General features: G+C 40.2%; 1 protein-coding gene across 3 annotated transcripts in view; it reads left to right on the top strand.

The window, feature by feature from the left end:
* Positions 1 to 20,001, top strand: part of LOC122935520 — a 122,317-nt gene that overhangs the window by 71,838 nt on the left and 30,478 nt on the right. For all 3 annotated transcript variants that reach the window (XM_044291302.1, XM_044291290.1, XM_044291295.1), the window contains exon 8: positions 8,705 to 8,827. In XM_044291302.1, coding sequence (XP_044147237.1) covers positions 8,705 to 8,827 — 123 coding nt within the window. The remainder of the gene's footprint in view (positions 1 to 8,704; positions 8,828 to 20,001) is intronic.

Here is a 20,001-nt window from a genome sequence, read left to right as displayed (position 1 = left end):
GGTCCTCTGGTGGTCCCTTTTGTTTGGATCGACCACCAGAGGACACAGGTAGCTCTGTAAAGTAGCACCAAACACCACTACACTACACCCCCCCTGTCACTTATTAACCCCTTATGAACCCCTGATCACCCCATATAGACTCCCTGATCACCCCCCTGTAAGGCTCCATTCAGACGTCCGTATGTGTTTTACGGATCCACGCATCCATGGATTGGATCTGCAAAACACATACGGACGTCTGAACGGAGCCTTACAGGGGGGTGATCACCCCATATACACTCCCTGATCACCCCCCCTGTCATTGATCACCCCCCTGTAAGGCTCCATTCAGACGTCCGTATGTTTTTTGCGGATCCGATCCGTGGATCCGCAAAACATATACGGACCTCTGAATGAAGCCTTACAGGGGGGTGATCACCCCCCTGTAAGGCTCCATTCAGACGTCCGTATGTGTTTTGCGGAAGAAGACACCCCAAGGTATTCCGTGAAGGGCATATTGAGTCCATGAAAGATTGAAATTTTCGTCCCAAGTTAGCGGAAAGGGAGACTTTGTGAGAAAAACAAAAAAAAATCAATTTCCGCTAACGAGTGCCAAAAAAAAAAAAATTTCTATGAACTCGCCATGCCCCTCATTTAATACCTTGGGGTGTCTTCTTTCCAAAATGGGGTCACATGTGGGGTATTTATACTGCCCTGGCATTTTAGGGGCCCGAAAGCGTGAGAAGAAGTCTGGGACCCAAATGTCTAAAAATGCCCTCCTAAAAGGAATTTGGGCCCCTTTGCGCATCTAGGCTGCAAAAAAGTGTCACACATGTGGTATCGCCGTACTCAGGAGAAGTTGGGCAATGTGTTTTGGGGTGTCATTTTACATATACCCATGCTGGGTGAGATAAATATCTTGGTCAAATTCCAGCTTTCTATAAAAAAATGGGAAAAGTTGTCTTTTGCCGAGATATTTCTCTCACCCAGCATGGGTATATGTAAAATGACACCCCAAAACACATTGCCCAACTTCTCCTGAGTACAGCAAAACCAGATGTGTGACACTTTTTTGCAGCCTAGGTGGGCAAATGGGCCCACATTCCAAAGAGCACCTTTCGGATTTCACAGGCCATTTTTTACAGATTTTGATTTCAAACTACTTCTCACGCATTTGGGCCCCTAAAATGCCAGGGCAGTATAACTACCCCACAAGTGACCTCATTTTGGAAAGAAGACACCCCAAGGTATTTCATGATGGGCATAGTGAGTTCATGGAAGTTTTTATTTTTTGTCACAAGTTAGTGGAATATGAGACTTTGTAAGGAAAAAAAAAAAAGAAAAAAAATTCATCATTTTCCGCTAACTTGTAACAAAAAATAAAAAGTTCTATGAACTCACTATGTGTATCAGCGAATACCTTAGGGTGTCTACTTTCTGAAATGGGGTTATTTGTGTTTTTTTTCTACTGTCTGGGCATTGTAGAACCTCAGGAAACATGATAGGTGCTCAGAAAGTCAGAGCTGCTTCAAAATGCGGAAATCCACATTTTTGTACCATAGTTTGTAAACGCTATAACTTTTTGCCAAACATTTTTTTTTATCAAAGACATGTATAACAATAAATTTAGAGAAAAATGTATATATAGATGTCGTTTTTTTAAAAAACTTTTACAACTGAAAGTGAAAAATGTCATTTTTTTGCAAAAATATCGTTAAAGTTCGATTAATAACAAAAAAAAGTAAAAATGTCAGCAGCAATGAAATACCACCAAATGAAAGCTCTATTAGTGAGAAGTAAAGGAGGTAAAATTCATTTGGGTGGTAAGTTGCATGACCGAGCAATAAACGGTGAAAGTAGTGTAGTGCAGAAGTGTAAAAAGTGGTCTGGTCATTAAAGGGACACTGACAGGCCAAATCAGCATATTTAGTTATATATCTGACATTACAGGGCTTATACAGTCTATTAAAAGCATCTAAGTATCCCCCCTGTCCACCTTATAAATACCGAAAAGTAAAGTTTTATAACCTGCCTGTATCGTCACCAATCTGCCCAAGGGGCGGGTTTTCATCTCAAAATGCGCCCAGCCAGCCGCTCCCAACTGCCGTTCTGAAGCCCCGCCAAGCTCATCAATATTCACTTCGCTGGGCGGCGGCTACAACTCTCCCCAGTCAAGATCCTGCGCATGGGCAATTGAATCCTCTTGGCATCGTCCTCGTCTAATCTTCTGCGCTTGCGCCCGGCCGTGGTTACATTGCGCCTGCGCAGGATCTTGACTGGGGAGAGTTGTAGCCGCCACCCAGCGAAGTGAATATTGATGAGCTGGGCGGGGCTTCAGAACGGCAGTTGGGAGCGGCTGGCTGGGCGCATTTTGAGATGAAACGCCGCTACTTGGGCAGATTGGTGACGAGACAGGCAGGTTATAAAACTTTATTTTTCGGTTTTTATAAGGTGGACAGGGGGGATACTTAGATGCCTTTAATAGACTGTATAAGACCTGTAATGTCATATATATAACTAAATATGCTGATTTGGCCTGTCAGTGTCCCTTTAAGGGTGTTTAAGCTAGGGGGGCTGAGGTGGTTAATGTACTAACATACTTTCATTATCAGCGCGAAAGTGTAATGTACTAAGACAGGTTCACCAGAGGTGAAACTTAGTTGCAGATTATTACTGTAAATTTTACTTGTAAAACAAAGTACTGTGACAGACTCCCTTTAAAGGAGTCCGCTTTGCAATATTTTCAGTTTTCTCATTGTAATTCTCTCCCTGCTCCTGTTACCTTTGTTAACTTTCATCCATATTCTTTTTCTTCCGCTGGTTTTTGACCTGGCTGCTGCTGTGAACAGTGCTTGTGAATTGTTTTTGCAGCTCTGGCACCTTTATATGATATCACTGAAAATGGCTCTGTAGGAGCCATTATCTATTATTTATTAATGGTGGAGGGCGCACTGCGCAGTGGCCGGTCATGCACAGTGCGCTCCCATTCACTTCTATGGGGAGTGCGCTTGGTGGTGGCCGGACCAGAGTCCTCCAGCTACCACTTTGTGGGGCATTCCCAATATAGGTACAATGTGAGCATATGCTAGCCATATGCCCCCATTTTCTGTGATGAGACAACCTCTTTAATGTTTTTTTTTTTGTTTGTTTGTTTGTTTTTGCCTTCCTCTGGATCAACTTGCAGGATTACAGGCTGAACTGGATGGAGAAATGTCTTTTTTTCAGCCTTATAAACTATGTTACTATATTACCATCATGTTATAAAATGGGAGTAATCCTTTGTTTTCTAGCGTGTTATATTGCCAGGTCTAAAGTGGCTCATGCAATGCGCAGAAGGGCATGTAACAAATATTAATATGTACCACCAATACTTTGGTAGAGTTATGGTCCATCAGGAGAGACATTTCATTCCTGATAGAGGTTTTTCTTAAATAGATTAACCTTTCATATTCTCCTGTAACCCTAAACACAGACAAATAAGACCTAAAGACATCAATGTACAGATGGTATGGATAAGCCCTCAGGAAAGTCAAGGCAATTAATAAGTTTATAAAGGCCAGGTCACAGAACCTTACAGTGAATTCATTTTAATTCAGACGCTGGACTTCTGACCGCCAGGAAAGATGATGCGAAGAATTCAGCTCTTTTTGATATGTTAAAACATTCTGTGTAGATTCTTTTCATCTATAGATTAAAGCAAACAGAATTTTACACTTCAAATCAAATTCTGAAATGTATTGAGGGTTTCATTTTTCCTTAGGGCAATAATGTCCAAAACAAACAAATATTTCAAATAATTTATGGTGTTTTATTGAATAAAAATTTTACTACAAATTCCTCATTTTTCTCCCATCCTGCTCCATTATATTTCATACCCACATGACTGTCCCTAATTGGCAAATACTGGAGGAGTATCACAATTACTAAAACTATTCATTATGTAAATAATAATTGTGTAATTGACCAGTGTAGGAAGCTATTAGCCAAAGCCAAGCGAGAAAATGGATTCAGTCCTTCTCTGTAATGTGTATAATAGGACTATTGCAAAAATCTTTTTCAAGGCACTATGGGGGAGAATCTTTGAAACCACCTTTTCAGAAAGTTACTGTATGAGTAGTGTTGAGTGAAGCGGGCTTCGGATGCTTCATCCGAAGTCACTTTGTTTAAAACTTCGGTATAATACAGTACGGCGATTCGTCTATGTACAGTATTAGAATGTATGCGCTCTGATAAGCTGAAGTTGGTTATTCACGAAGTCGCGCGTGACTTTGTTGAATAACTTCGGTAATAGATTTTTAGAGTGCAAAACCACTTAAAAACTTGAAACCAAACTCTGCTTCGGTTCCGACTAGTACCTTGGAACCAAAGCTGATTTCGGTTTTCAAGTGGTTTTCCACTTTAAAAATCAATTATCAAGTTATTCAATGAAGTCACGCGCGACGGCTTATCGGTGCCCATACGTTCTAATACTGTATGGAGACGAATCTCCGCACAGTATTATCTCGAAGTTTTGAACAAAGCGACTTTAGATGAAGCATCCGAAGCTCGCTTCGCTCAACACTAGTTATGAGGGTATCGCAGAAAAGCCACAAAATTTGTCACACGTGCCGTTCAAAAAGTCACAAACATGCCGGTAGCAATTTTTTTTCTGACACTTCTCTGCCACAGAAAGTGATAAATTCCTCCTTAAGATCTCAGTTTTGTGCAAATATTTTTTAGATTTTTGTAATGTCTGCTGCAGATTCCTGTATGTATCTATGTATTACACTTGTTCTTACGTTATTGTTTTTCTTAGATTTCACTGTTGACTCAGCATCTTAACCTAGATAGACATACAGTTTAATAAATCTAGATATATTTGTAGATCCTGACAAGGACTGAGTGCATATATGTGAAAATATTGCTTTTGACACTGATGGCACAAATCATTAAAAAAGCCAAGAAATGAATTTGGAAATATCTTTCAAATTTTCAGTACACTGGGGGTGATTTATTAAGATTGGTGTTTCTCAAGCCAGTCTTAATATCCTTTCTGCTGGAGTGAGATGTACCTGGTCCTCTTAGCTCTCCTTGCACCAGAAAGTCAAATCTACACCAGCTATGAGCTGGTAAAGGTTTGAGCAATAATTTTATGTCACTTTCTTGTGTGAAATATTCTGCAGTTTTCTAACTCACATCTAGATCTAATACTTTTGTAAAACATTTAGTAGCCACTGAAGTATTCAATAAAATGTATCTTTATAGTGCCACCTGCTGTTTATTCTTTCTTATTTCTCTGTCCACCTTGCTGAGGTGGACGCACATGCTCAGTCCCATCCTTCAACTACCTGGTGTGCTGCCAGTTTTAATTTAACAGAGCAATGAATCGGGAGATCTCTGGATACATGTGAGGTACAGGGCTGGTTCTAGGTTTGTTAGAAGGAGACTGTCATAATATATGATGTCTGATTTTTATTTTTCTACATTAATCATGGAATAAACCCTTTAACCCTAGTGCGGTCAGGGCCTTGGACGAGAATGCTTGTCCTAACTTGCAGGTACCTAACGCACTAGGACGAGCATTCTCGTCCTAGGGTTAACGCGCTGCCGCGATCAGCAGCAGGGGCCCGGCTGTATCTGCCAGCATCGGTGAAAACATTGATGCCGGCGGATTAACCCCCTGTATTCCACGGTCACACTGACTGCAGCATACAGGGGGTTTGCGGCAGCTTGTACATCCCCATCGGGTCCCCGTGCTGTGGTGACGGGGAACCGAGGGTTGCTATGGATCTAACCTGTCAGATGAATGTTGTAAATAACAAAAAATAAAACCGGTGCCAAAACAGCTATTTCTTGTTACCTTGCCTCACAAAAAGTGTAATATAGAGGCCAAAAATCATATGTACCCCCAAATAGTACCAACAAAACTGCCACCTTATCCCAGTTTCCAAAATGGGGTAACTTTTTGGCATTTTCTACTCTAGGGGTGCATCAGGGGGGCTTCAAATGGGACATGGTGTCAAAAAAACAGTCCAGCAAAATCTGCCTTCCAAAAACCGTATGGCGTTCCTTTCCTTCTGCGCAATGCCATGTGGCCGTACGACCACATATGTAGTGTTTCTGTAAACTACAGGGCAATAAATATTGAGCTTTGTTTGGCTGTTAACCCTTGCTTTGTTAGAGAGTTGATTGAATAGCTTTTTCCCAGAAGAACATTGCCTGGGAAAAAAATGATTCAAATGGAAAATCTGCCCAAAAAGGGAAATTCTGAAATCTCATCTCTATTTTCCATTAATTCTTGTGGAACACCTAAAGGGTTAACAAAGTTTGTAAAATCATTTTTGTATACCTTAAGGGGTGTAGTTTCTAAAATGGGGTCATTTTTGGGTGGTTTCTATTTTGTAAGCCTCACGAAGTGACTTCAGACCTGAACTGGTCCTGAAAAAGTGGGTTTTAGAAATTTTTAGAAAAATTTCAAGATTTGCTTCTAAACTTCTAAGCCTTCTAACATCCCCCAAAAAATAAAATGTCATTCACTAGATGATCCAAACATGAAGTAGACATATGGGGAATGTAAAGTAATAACTAATTGGAGGTATTACTATCTATTATAAAAGTAGAGAAATTGAAATTTGCTATTTTTTTTTTAACTCCATTTTACCAGTGTCATGAAGTACAATATGTGATGAGAAATCTCAGAATGGCTTGGATAAGTAAAAGCATTTTAAAGTTATCACCGCATAAAGTGACACATGTCAGATTTGATAAAAATGGCCTGGTCCTTAAGGGGTTAAACTACAGTAAAATCTTCACTAAGCGCCATCCATTCCACACCCACTTGTCAGAAACTTAGATTGTGAAGTGCAACACTTTTACCCCAGAAAACTGTGTAGCAACTCTGATAAATTCCCCCCTTGTGTAATTACAATTTGTAGCTTTAAGGCCTCATGCACACCACCGTTGTTGTGTTCCGTTCCGCAAAATGGGGTTCCGTTGTTCCATGATCCGTTTCCGTGTGTCTTCCTTTATTTTTGGAGGCTCACCAGACATGAAGGAAAGTAAAAAAAAAAAGTCAAGTTTGCCATCCCGTATGATAGGAAAAAAACGGACGCGGATGACAATCTCTTGTGCCTCCGTGTTTTTTCACAGACCCATTGACTTGAATGGGTCCGTGAACCGTTTTTCTGTGAAGGTTATATATAACAGGTTATATTTTTTTTGACTGACTGGAACCACGGATCACGGACCCGGATGACAAACGGTGCATTAGCCGAGTTTTCAATGAACCCATTGAAAGTCAATGGGTCCACAGAAAATCACGAAAAACGGAACAACGGACACGGAATGAAACAACGGTCGTGGGCATGAGGCCTAAAACGTAGGTTCACTTGTGTGAGAAACAAGGCATTTTTTCACAGTAGATCTTAAAGGGAACCTGTCATCAACTTTAGGCTGCCCATACTAACAGCAGCATAAAGTAGAGACAGGTGAGTTGATTTCTGCAGTATTTCATTTAAAAGTTAAAAGTAAGTGGTTGCCGAGAACCAACATCACAACCATTGCAGACTGGGCCTGGAAAAGAGTCACGGCCACCTGAGAAGAGTCCTGGTTATTCATGAATTCCTGCTCTCCCTGCCCACCTGCTGATGACTGACAGTCTTCTACCTAGTTTTCTCCCTTTCTCTCTAGGAGAGAACTGCCAATCATCAGCAGATGGGTGAGAGAGCAGGAGATTATGGATAACCAGGACTCTTCTCAGGTAGAGTTCACTCTTTTCAAGGCCTGGGCCGCAATGATTATGATGCTGGTTCACAGCAATTAGTTACTTTTAGCTCATGAGTGACACACTGCTCAAATCAGCATTTCTGTCACCATTTTATGCTGCCCTCGGTGAGGTCAACATAAAGTTGATGACCAGTTCCCTTTAAAGAAGTTTAAAGGAGTTAGATTTTGATGGCCTAGGTCAGGGATGCCCAACATGTGGCCCTCCAGCTGTTGCAAAACTACAATTACCAGCTTGCCTGCGCAACTTACAGCTATTAGGGCATGCTAGGAGTTGTAGTTTTGCAACAGCTGGAGGGTCACAGGTTGAGCATACCTGGCCAAGGTCATCATTATATTGTTGGTGGGATTCTGACACCTGGTACCACTGCTGATCAGCTGTTTGAAGGGGAGGCGGCGCTCCATGCGAGCTCTGCTTCATCTTCATTACACAATGCGTCATCTCCCACGTCATTCAAGTGAATAAAGCGAGTACTTGTAATTACACTGTGCAGCCGAGACTTCTGAGATCACAGACAGTATAATGAAGAGGAAGTAGCGCTCGCATGAACCACCAACTCTTCAAACAGGTGATCAGTGGGGGTGCTGGGTGTCGGACCCCACCAATCTGATATTGATTACCTACCTGTACTACCTCTTTAAGAGGATTTAAGCAACTTTACTTCTAAACTTTATTAAAAAATGTTCTACCGTTCTGTGTCTACAGCTCCCGTGCAGATCTATGTGTCATCATATTCATAGTCAAATTTTATGTAGTCTGGTGCTATAATCACATTCCCTTCCATCTGTCTCCTACTTCTTCCTAATATCTATTCAGCAGGTTAGCAAGATGTAGGAGACGGACAGAATGGAAAATGACTGCAGGATACATCATGTACAATAATCTCTATAGCATCATGATTATGTATTCTTTCCAAACCCCAGAAAATTAATATATTGTATATTCTCTGTTACTTCCTCATAGACATCAAGTGTAGAAAATCTTTCTGTACCATGGCTAATGTCTGGAAGACAAGCAACTAAAAATCCAGTGACTCTTCTGGATCTATGTTATGGGAAAGTTGATAACCTCAACCTTCTGTATGTGGTAAGTTTTCAAGATGCTAGTAAGCACAATAATAATAATTACATGGCTAGGACAATGCATTTCCAGACAAAAAGGGAATTATTTATGGTGTATGTTTATATTATTGCGTTCCTTGAAAAAAGAAAATTAAACCTTTTATCTAGAAAAACCCAAAATATTGTCATGGGGTTACTAATTATCCTCATTGGTTCTAAGTATTCCTATAAGTCAGGCAATGTTCTTCTGGGAAAAAGCTATTCAATCAACTCTCTTTCAAAAAAGATAAGAAACTGAGCCCCTGATGCAACTTGATATAAGTTAACTATCCTATAAGGTCTAAAAGGTCAAACATTGTCTTACAGGACAGCTTGCTTATCCCTGGAGATCACTTAGGAATTCTTATCGGCACAATATGGGATGGGTACTAAATTACAAGGCACATCATTACACAGAATGGTAATGATAAAAGGGGACAGAACTAGTGTTAAGCAAAGCGAGCTTCGAAGGCTTCATACAAGTTTCTTCCTTCAAAACTTCAGAATAATACTACTACTAATAAAACATCTCCATACAGTATTAGAATGTATGGGCTCCAATGAGCCGTAGTTAGTTATTCACAAAGTTGCGTGTGACTTTGTTGAATAACTTCGGTAGTTGATTTTTAAAGTGGAAAACTACTTAAAAACTTAAAGGGTACCTGTCATCTACTTTATGCTGCCCATACTAACGGCAGAATAAAGTAGAGACAGGTCAGGTGATTTCAGCGGTCTGTCATTTAAAAGTTAAAAGTAAGTGGTTGCGGAGAACCAACATCACAATCATTGCCGACTTGGCCTGGAAAAGAGTCACGGCCACCTGAGAAGTCATGGTTATTCATGAATTCCTGCTCTCCTGCCCACCTGCTGATGACTGACCGGCTTCTACCTAGTTTTCTCCCTTTCTCTGTAGTATTAGTAGAGAACTGCCAATCATCAGCAGATGGACGGGGAGAGCAGGAGATTATGGATAACCAGGACTCTTCTCAAGTAGATTTGACTCTTTTCAAGGCCTGGGCTGCAATGATTATGATGCTGGTTCTCGGCAGCCTCTTACTTTTAGCTCATGAGTGACACATTACTGAAATCAGCATTTCTGTCACTAATTTATGCTGCCCTCAGTGGGGTCAGCATGAGGTTGATGACAGGTTCCCATTAAATGACAACAAGTGGAGATTTAGCGTAGTTGTCGCAAGTTATATTAGAAACTTGCCTAACTTTTCATTTTGCAATGACTTTGCTATATTTTTAGAAACCTGAAAACCCCTTTCATGGCATGATTTTGATGTTGCTAAGAATATTTGATTGCTGTAATTATAAGCATGCCCAAAATATATTTGGCATTATAGATATACCCAAAAAAGGCGCTGCATTATAAAAGTAAACTTAGCATCTGTTAGTTTTGTCCTTGGATACATATACGTGTTTTAGAGTCGCTGACATAGCTTTCCATTGCGTAGTACAAGGTGCACTGTGGAAAATAATACAGGAAGGGGTTTTGGATCCCCATTAACCTGGAAGAGAACAAATTTCCTAAGCAGTTTGCTGTCTGCCAGACTCCTTTTTAGCAGGGTGATGATGGACATGATGCTGAGGGTTCTGCAAACAGTAGTTTGTACGATATGCTATAATAGGCATACATCTGCTCATGTGACTTTAATACACAGCACTTGAATTTGTTTTCTTAGGGTACTTTCACACTAGCGGCAGGACGGATCCGACAGTCTGTCGGATCTGTCCAGCCGCTATTTCGCCGTGCTGCCGCTCCGTCTCCATTGACTATATTGGGGACGGAGCAGAGCTCCGGCGCAGCACGGCAGTGCGCGGTGGGAGGCCGCCGGACTTTTAGTACTTTTAGTCCAGCGTCCTCTCGCCGTGCACTGCCGTGCTGCGCCGGAGCTCCGCCCCCGTTCCCATTACAGTCAATGAGGACGGAGCGGCAGTCCGGCGGCACGGCGAAATAGCAGTAGCACGGATCCGACAGGGTGAACAGCCTGTTGGATCCATCCTGCCGCTAGTGTGAAAGTACCCTTAGGAAACTATATTCATGTCTGATAAACAGATTTGTAGACAAAAAAAAAATCTAGAAATTTAAAATCTATAATTGTGGAAGATCCCCAGATCAGACCCCCATTCCTCCTCAGACCTTAGATCCGACCCCAATCTCCATCAGGCGAAAAAAAATTAACTTAACACTCCTGCTCCGGACCGTGCTGACACTTGCCCCACTCAATGGTCTTCTTTCAGGCCTGCACTGCACTGTGACCTGACGTTGCACAGTGTCAGGTCATAGTGCACACAGGCGCCTAGTATTTCCTAATCCTGTACGCTTAAGGACACATAATTGTGGCACCTGGAAGACGACCAGGGAGCAGTAAGTACAGCCAGTGCAGAGCGTTTCACCACCTGCAGTCATTAGCATTAGCACCATAAGATGCACTGCAATTGCCCGCAATCCACCCAACAACCACCCTCCCTCCCCCGCTTTTTGGGGAAAAAAGTGCATCTTATAGTCTGAACAATATGGTAAATACTGAGTAGAGGGTCTGAATACTTATGTCAGGGCAACATATTTTTTTTTTTTTCCTTTTCAATAAACTTTTTCAATAAATAGATTTCGAACATTCTGTTTTCACTATATTGAGGTACAATTGAGTGCAGAATGATTGAGCAAAAGTAGTTTTTTTTTAATTTTAGCTCAAGGCCGCAACATACCAAAATGTGAAAAAGGCGAAAGGGTCTGAATATTTTCCAAATGCACTGTACAGGGAAACAAGTGTGTGCTGTACTTTTCAATATAAATTCATATTAATAATAGATGCAAAATATGTACTACTTTACATTATTACTAGAGATGAGCGAATTTCCGCTTATGAAATTTGTTCACACTTCATTTGTTGGTTAAAGGTTCCGTTATGCATTCCATCATAGAATTGTGTTATGGTCCGTGGTAACGGAAACCATAACGCAATTCACCTTTAACAAAGTGTGAACGAATTTCAAAATATGAAATTCGCTCATCTCTAATTACACTGCCTGTCCAAAAAAAAGTCGCCACCTGGATTTAACGTAAGCAAATGGTTATGAGCCTCCTATTGGATAATTACTGCATGGGTGATTATCTTTCAGCTGGCAATTAGTTATTTAACCTCAACTGGTGCAATGAGTTGCTTCTCATTTCTTAAAAAAAACTAAATCTAAAAAGGGCAGTAGTAAAATGTAACTTTTAATGATTTGTCTAGAAGGTCAAAAAGCCCATAATGTAACCATAAAGCCACACCAGAATCAACGTCCACACCATTTAATTCACGTCCTCACAGATAAATGATCTATCTGTGAGGACGTGAATTAAATGGTGTGGACGTTGATTCTGTCTACCTCCTGCCTATACATCTATTCGGGTAAGCGGTGTGTATATTACAGAACACTGGTTGATTTAAGTATCTAACATACACGTGTCTGATATGGATTTTGTGATGCTTATTGCCTAATTGGTGTGGCTTTATGGTTACATTATGGGCTTTTTGACCTTTTAGACAAATCATTAAAAGTTACATTTTACTACTGCCCTTTTTAGATTTAGTTTTTTTTTGTATACGGTGGTAGCCTTGTAGGACTAAACCTTGTCCTATGAGTAGGAACAGCTCCTGTGGTGGCTGTATTCAATTGTATTTTCTCATTTCTTAAGCAACCATGTCGAAAGACACATCTCGTGGTCGTGGAAAAGATGTTAGTCTGTTTGAGAAGGGTCAAATCATTGGCATGGATCAAGCAGAGAAAACATCTAAGGAGATTTCAGAAACTACTAAAATTGGGTTAATAACTCTCCAACGCATTATTTAAAACTTAAAGGATAGTGGGGACCCATCGTAGTCGAGGAAGAAAATGTGGTGGGAAAAAATCCTGAATGATCGTGATTGGTGAAATCAAATGAGTCCAAATTTACCCTGTTCCAGAGTGATGGGCACATCAGGGTAAGAAGAGAGGCAGATGAAGTGATGCACCCATCATGCCTAGTGCCTACTGTACAAGCCTGTGGGGGCAGTGCTATGATCTGGGGTTGCTGCAGTTGGTCAGGTCTAGGTTCAGTAACAATATGTGCTCCAAGAATGAGGTCAGCTGACTACCTGAACATACTGAATGACCAGGCTATTCCAATGGATTTTTTCTTCCCTGATGGCACGGGCATATTCCAAAATGACAATGCCAGGATTCATCGGGCTCAAATTGTGAAAGAATGGTTTAGGGAGCATGAGACATCATTTTCACACATGGATTGGCCACCACAGAGTCCAGACCTTCACCCCATTGAGCAGCAGTCAGACTCTACCATCATCAATGCAAGATCTTGGTGAAAAATGTATGCAACACTGGATGGAAATAAATCTTGTGACATTGCAGAAGCTTATTGAAACAGTGCCACAGCGAATGCGTGCCGTAATCAAAGCTAAAGGTGGTCCAACTAAATATTAGAGTGTGTGACCTTTTTTTTTTTTCTGGCAACTTCTGGCAGTGTGTTACGAATATAAATTCATGCAATATTATTTTCTTTGCAATACCAAAATCCAATATATGATTATTTACTTGCAGTGTTTCCGTAATTGTTGAGATATATCCTACATTTTTGTTGTTTCATTTCTGGTGGAAAAATGTTGTGACAGGAGCTGGTTCAGATAAAAAATATCCAACTGTCAAGTCGATAGCTGCAGAAAACCTCATGTTCAAATCATCAAAGCTTCTAATTTGAAGATCTGATAGCGTCTCAATCCTTTATATCTCTACTAAGCCATAGGGGAAGGAGAGACAACTGAATGAATAATTAACATGAATAAGTGAAGTGTGCACAGACTGCAACATGTAGAGCGATCTATTGAATATTATCTTGTCACAGATGCTGCTGGATTACAAACGAGAAAATGAGCAACTGGAGTGCATTTATATTTGAAGATTCAATCCTCCACCTTCAAGAAACAAATAGTTCTGCTGCATTGTGTGTGTGTGTGTGTGTATATATGTATGTATGTGTGTATATATGTATGTGTGTGTATATATATATATATATATATATATATATATATATAATGAAGAAGATCCTCAGCACTCCTTAAAGAATAAAATGTGCTCTTTATTCACACATATCAAATATTGACAACGTTTCGGTTCTCTCACAGAACCTTTCTCAAGTCAAGCACCTGACTTGAGAAAGGTTCTGTGAGAGAACCGAAACGTTGTCAATATTTGATATGTGTGAATAAAGAGCACATTTTATTCTTTAAGGAGTGCTGAGGATCTTCTTCATTCTTTTCTGTCCTGAATCGAGGGACCACCGCGGGCACCCAGAGCCATTGTTGAAGGGAGTGCTGCCAGATTTTCCTCATGGAGATATGGAGATAGATAGATAGATAGATATATATATATATATATATATATATATATATATATATATATATATATATATATATATATAAACTCCGCGGCACTTCCGTGAATGTGCGTTTATTTACCCAGTATCATGTGACATTTCAGTCCTCTCAGTGGAACTATTCTCAAGCAGTGGTTGAGAATAGTCCCACTGAGAGGACTGAAATGTCGTATGATACCGGATAAATAAATGCACATTCATGGAAGTGCCGCAGAGTTCCTTTATTTTTGGGCCTGAGGGATCTCCCTTCAGCCGCTGGCACTCCAACATTTGCTTTTTTTCTACAGCGGTGCTATATATATATATATATTATGTATGTGTGTGTGTGTATGTATGTATGTATGTATATATATATATATATATTATATATATTTGTAATTACCAGCGTTGAAGAAAGACAGGGACACTACAAAGTCACTTCAATACTGTTTATTAATTGTTCCAGCCAACTTACAGTTGCTATATGCCTTGACTTTTGAACACAACCGTGGAAATGGGCCATGTATAAAACTCGGAGTGGATTGTGGGGAATAAGCACCCACTCAGCTCTTTGCTCAGCTATGCTAGTTAACAAGAGCGTCCACTATCTATCTAGCTAATTGCTTTTACTCCACCAAGGCCCGACACCTTGGTGACACGTCTCAGGTGGCACACAGCAAAGAATGATATGCATCCCCTCTAATAGGTTTCCTTTACCATTCTTGGAGACACATACCTTTCTTCATATGTCTCACAAAATATATATATATATATATATATATATATATATATATATATATATATAGTTAAGGTTAAAGAAAAATTGGACTGCACTCCAGATAAAGTGAAAAATACGTGAATCTTTATTCACCCATGATATGGCAACTCTGCGACGTTTCGGCTCACAAGAGCCTTCTTCCAGGCTGGAAGAAGGCTCTTGTGAGCCAAAACGTTGCAGAGTTGCCATATCATGGGTGAATAAAGCTTCACGTATTTTTCACTTTATCTGGAGTGCAGTCCAATTTTTCTTTAACCATATTATTGGGGCACTGCCGCTGCCCTTGTGGATTTTGCACCCGCATCCTGGGTGGTGCTCCCGCTGGATTTTCTTCAAATATATATATATATATATATATATATATATATATATATATATATTAGAGAGAGAGAGAGAGAGAACACAGATTAAACATCCTTCATTTGAACCAACCTATTTTGGCATAATCAGCTGTAGATAAAATAGGGCAGATTTACCTTTTTAATAAAAGATTTTCGCCTAATTTAACAGGATTCATGGCAGAAAGGAGAAATGATGTAAATGTGCCGCAAAATTTTGGAGCATTTTTGGAGTAAAGTACGCCAATTTACAGGCGACTAGTCCGACAAATGTATTTGTTCGTAAAATATACAAATGCATGCAAAAATTTTTTAAAATATTATTTGTCTGAATTTCCCCAAGGTGAATTCCTTTAGGAAAATGACATTTAAAAAAAAAAGGCACTTTGAAGGGGCTTGTAACGTTTTGGCACTGTACAACAGTTTTCTGGCAGTACGGTGCCATAGAACCAGCAATAGAAAAATAGGCCACCAAAATCCAAAATGCACTCCTGTCTTTTGAAGTCTTGCGGTGGGCCCAGCCAGTACATAAACTACATAAATAACGTCCATTTTCAGGGTACAAGCGTACGGGAATGGTTTTAGAAATGTTCACAGTTTTTCCTTAAATTTCACAGTTTTTCCTTAAATAATTAAAATATATATTATATCCATAATCAAATGGCACAAAAGAAAGGTCTAAGGCGTCCCGTGAAAAATAATGTAGGCCAGCTCAGAAACTAATCAGTTATTTGCAGTTGGATAGACCCTGGTAAAGAAGGGGGATTAACACTCCGGTAATGGTTAAGACTGTCTCTCTAAATTTGAAATGCCTTACATAGAAACATAGAATGTGTCGGCAGATAAGAACCATTTGGCCCCTCTAGTCTGCCCAATATACTGAATACTATAGATAGCCCCTGGCCCTATCTTATATGAAGGATGGCCTTATGCCTATCCCATGCATGCTTAAACTCCTTCACTATATTTGCAGCTACCACTTCTGCAGGAAGGCTATTCCATGCATCCACTACTCTCTCAGTAAAGTAATACTTCCTGATATTACTTTTAAACCTTTGCCCCGCTAATTTAAAACTATGTCCTCTTGTAGCAGTTTTTCTTTTAAATATTCTCTCCTCTTTTACCTTGTTGATTCCCTTTATGTATTTAAAAGTTTCTATCATATCCCCTCTGTCTCGTCTTTCTTCCAAGCTATACATGTTAAGGTCTTTTAATCTTTCCTGGTAAGTTTTATCCTGCAATCCATGTACTAGTTTAGTAGCTCTTCTCTGAACTCTCTCCAAAGTATCAATATCCTTCTGGAGATATGGTCTCCAGTACTGAGCACAATACTCCAAATGAGGTCTCACTAGTGCTCTGTAGAGCGGCATGAGCACCTCCCTCTTTCTACTGGTAATGCCTCTCCCTATACACCCAAGCATTCTGCTAGCATTTCCTGCTGCTCTATGACATTGTCTGCCTACCTTTAAGTCTTCTGAAATAATGACCCCTAAATCCCTAAATCAGATACTGAGGTTAGGACTGTATCACTGATTTTATATTCTGCTCTTGGGTTTTTACGCCCCAGGTGCATTATCTTGCACTTATCAAGATCTTACTTTCAGACAGTATTAGTAAATCTGTCCCAGTGTGTCCGCGGCCACATTATAGTCCTCCAGCAGTAGATTTCGAGGGAAAGAAGGATGAGACATTCAGAATTTGTATATCGATGCTAATCTAGCACTAATGCCACCCCGAGTACCCAAAGAGTCCTAGTGGGTGCATGCTGTTCCCTAAGGTGGCTCTGTGCCTGATTAAACAATTGTTCCATCCATCTATACCTGGCACTATACAAAACCTGCTTCTGCAAGGTACAGAGCCTTTGGCATGAAAATCTCAAATAACATGCCAACACATAAACTGTAACTCTTCTAGTTTAAAATGGACCACCCTGACGAGATTTTTACCTGCTGCAAATTGAGTCTTAATAGCCAAAATACTGTAAGTACTTAAAAAATATTATATATATATATATATATATATATATATGTGTGTGTGTGTATATATATATATATATATATATATATATATAGTATTTAGATTTTTATATATATATATTTTTTATAACTCAGAGTATTTAGCATCTTTTTCATATGTCAAAGTCAAAACCAATTTTCAAATTTATATGAGAAGCAAGCAGCATGACACAATGTATGTTATTATCAGGACAAATTGAATGGTCAAAAGACCTAACCTATATGAGGAAACACAAAATGGGCATGACATACCCCCATTGTTTGCGTTATGGGTGTGACCTTTTCTGGCTGAACCGAAGGAAATTGACAGCCTATGATAGCCACTCATCTCGCTTGAAAAACATTATTGCAAATTCCTTCTCAGCAGAAGTGCTTTCCTTGTTGAATTATTCATTTCCAGCACTACCTCCTATATTGCACCTGCTGGCAGGATTTCACATTGCTTCTTAAAATATGTGCAGCAGGCTTTACAATTAAGTCTTTGAGAATTACAACCATTTTGCTTAAATAATGATTTACAGTGTATTAGATTAGGGGTAACAAAGGCAGGAATTTGCATTTCAACATGACATTCTGAAAGGCAATCAGAAGGATAAGGGGTCACATTGGAAAATAATATTGTAATTTAATTGTGAAGAGAAAGACAATGCTTCATTGTATTTCAATCATGAAATATCATTTTAAGATTTTATGTTGCTGTTTGTTACATTAAAGAGAATCCGTCACCTGGTTTGAGCATATTCAGCTTTCACCATTGGCATGTACAGTAAACTACCTTATTTCCTGCAGTGGTCTTTTTTCTTCTTTTCATGGTTTCATTTTGATAAAAAAAGCGCTTTTTGTGTTATGCAAATGAACCTCCAAGGTGCCCAGAGGGGCGTTAGTCTTCATCTCTTAACGCCCCCCCCCCCCCCCCCCGCAGTGCCCACCCCGCCTTAATTTCGAGCCCAACCATGTCTACTCATTATAAAATATCGTCCCACAGCCGAGGTGAACGGCGCCCCCCCCTTCGGCGCATGCCCAGTGACACTTTTGAAGCTGTTGCCCTCAGGAGCTATTTGATCGCACAGGCAGTCGGCGGTACTGCGCCTGCGCAAGATTTCTGGCGGCTGAAAGAAAGAAGCCAGGGGTGTAGCTTGAATGTATAAGTTGACGTAGCGGAGGGGGCGGCGCCATTCACCTCGGCTGTGGGACCATATTTCATAATGAGTTGGCGTGCTTGGGCTCGAAATTAAGGCGGGATGGGCACTGCAGGGGGGCGTTACAGGGTTCAAGAGATGAAGACTAACGCCCCTCTGGGCACCTTGGAGGTTCATTTGCATAACGCAAAAAGCGCTTTTTTATCAAAATGAAACCATGAAAAGAAAAAAGACCACTGCAGGAAATAAGGTAGTTTACTGTACATGCCAATGGTGACAGCTGAATATGCTCAAACCAGGTGACTGATTCCCTTTAAATCTGAATATGAAGTATAATATTATATACAGTTATATTTTTGAATTTTATTTTATAGTTCAGACACATCACAATTTATTGGTGAAAATAAGAGAAACAGAAGGGGGTATAGGAGAAACGAGGGGGAGAAAGGATATAATGGGAAAAAGTAAAAGTCAGTGGTAGTCTGGACTGTTCTTTGCATTACATACTGGAGGGTCTCATGGCTCCAGTTGTCCAAAATATCTATTACATTTTTCAATGCATACGGTAACTCCCTGTTTAGGGATCGTCTCAGTTAATAGAAACAGTAGATACTGGTTTGAACCTCTGGGGAAAACATCTGTTTAGAAGAGATAAAAAAATATTTTAAGAGGGGTTGTCTGTGCTACAGATACTGATGATCTGTCCTCAGAATAGCTCACCTATATCCGATCGGATAAGGTTTGCCACCCGACACCATCACTGATCAGGGGGGTGCAGCGCTTGTGGGGGCACTGCATCCTCTTCTGTGAATGGAAGGGGAAGCTGTAATTATACTGCACTGCCCCTACTAGGGGTCCGCATGCATGACAGTGAAGAGGACACAACGCTTGCAAGAGAACCACGGCCCCTTTAGACAGTTCATTGTTAGGGGTGCTATGAGTCAGACCCCCACCATCCTGATATTGATGACCTATTCTGAGACCATATCTGTAGTACAAACAATCCCTTTAAATCTATATGGTTCTTCAGTGTGCTGTTTAGAATTTTTAGAGTATGCTCATATGATTTCACAAGGATTTCAGAAGTTGCTAACAGATTTCTGAAATCTGGGGCCCTTTTTTTTTTTTTTACAGCGGGAATCTACCTTGCTGTTAATATGCAGATTTAAATTCCTCATCAAGGAGTGACATATTAATGTGGTTTCCTCGCAGAACCACAGAGCATTAGCGGCACATGGACTAGCCCCATTGAAATGGTCTAAATCCGCATGTTAATTCAAATCCGAGGATCGCTTTGCAAACATACCCCTAAGATAGCTGAGAGTAGCACCAAGGTGTGTCTGTGTAGGTTTATGTTTCAGATTCCCTGTTATAACTAGTGACTACAGGAATGTTAACTAAACAAATCCACAAATAATTCGATTAAAGGGCATCTGTCAGCAAATTTGTACTTGACCTGTTACATGTGCGCTTGGCAGCTGAAGGCACC

Source organism: Bufo gargarizans, chromosome 1 (genome assembly GCF_014858855.1).
Source record: "Bufo gargarizans isolate SCDJY-AF-19 chromosome 1, ASM1485885v1, whole genome shotgun sequence".
NCBI classification, from domain to species: domain Eukaryota; kingdom Metazoa; phylum Chordata; class Amphibia; order Anura; family Bufonidae; genus Bufo; species Bufo gargarizans.
This window is presented reverse-complemented; position numbering and strand designations above follow the sequence as displayed.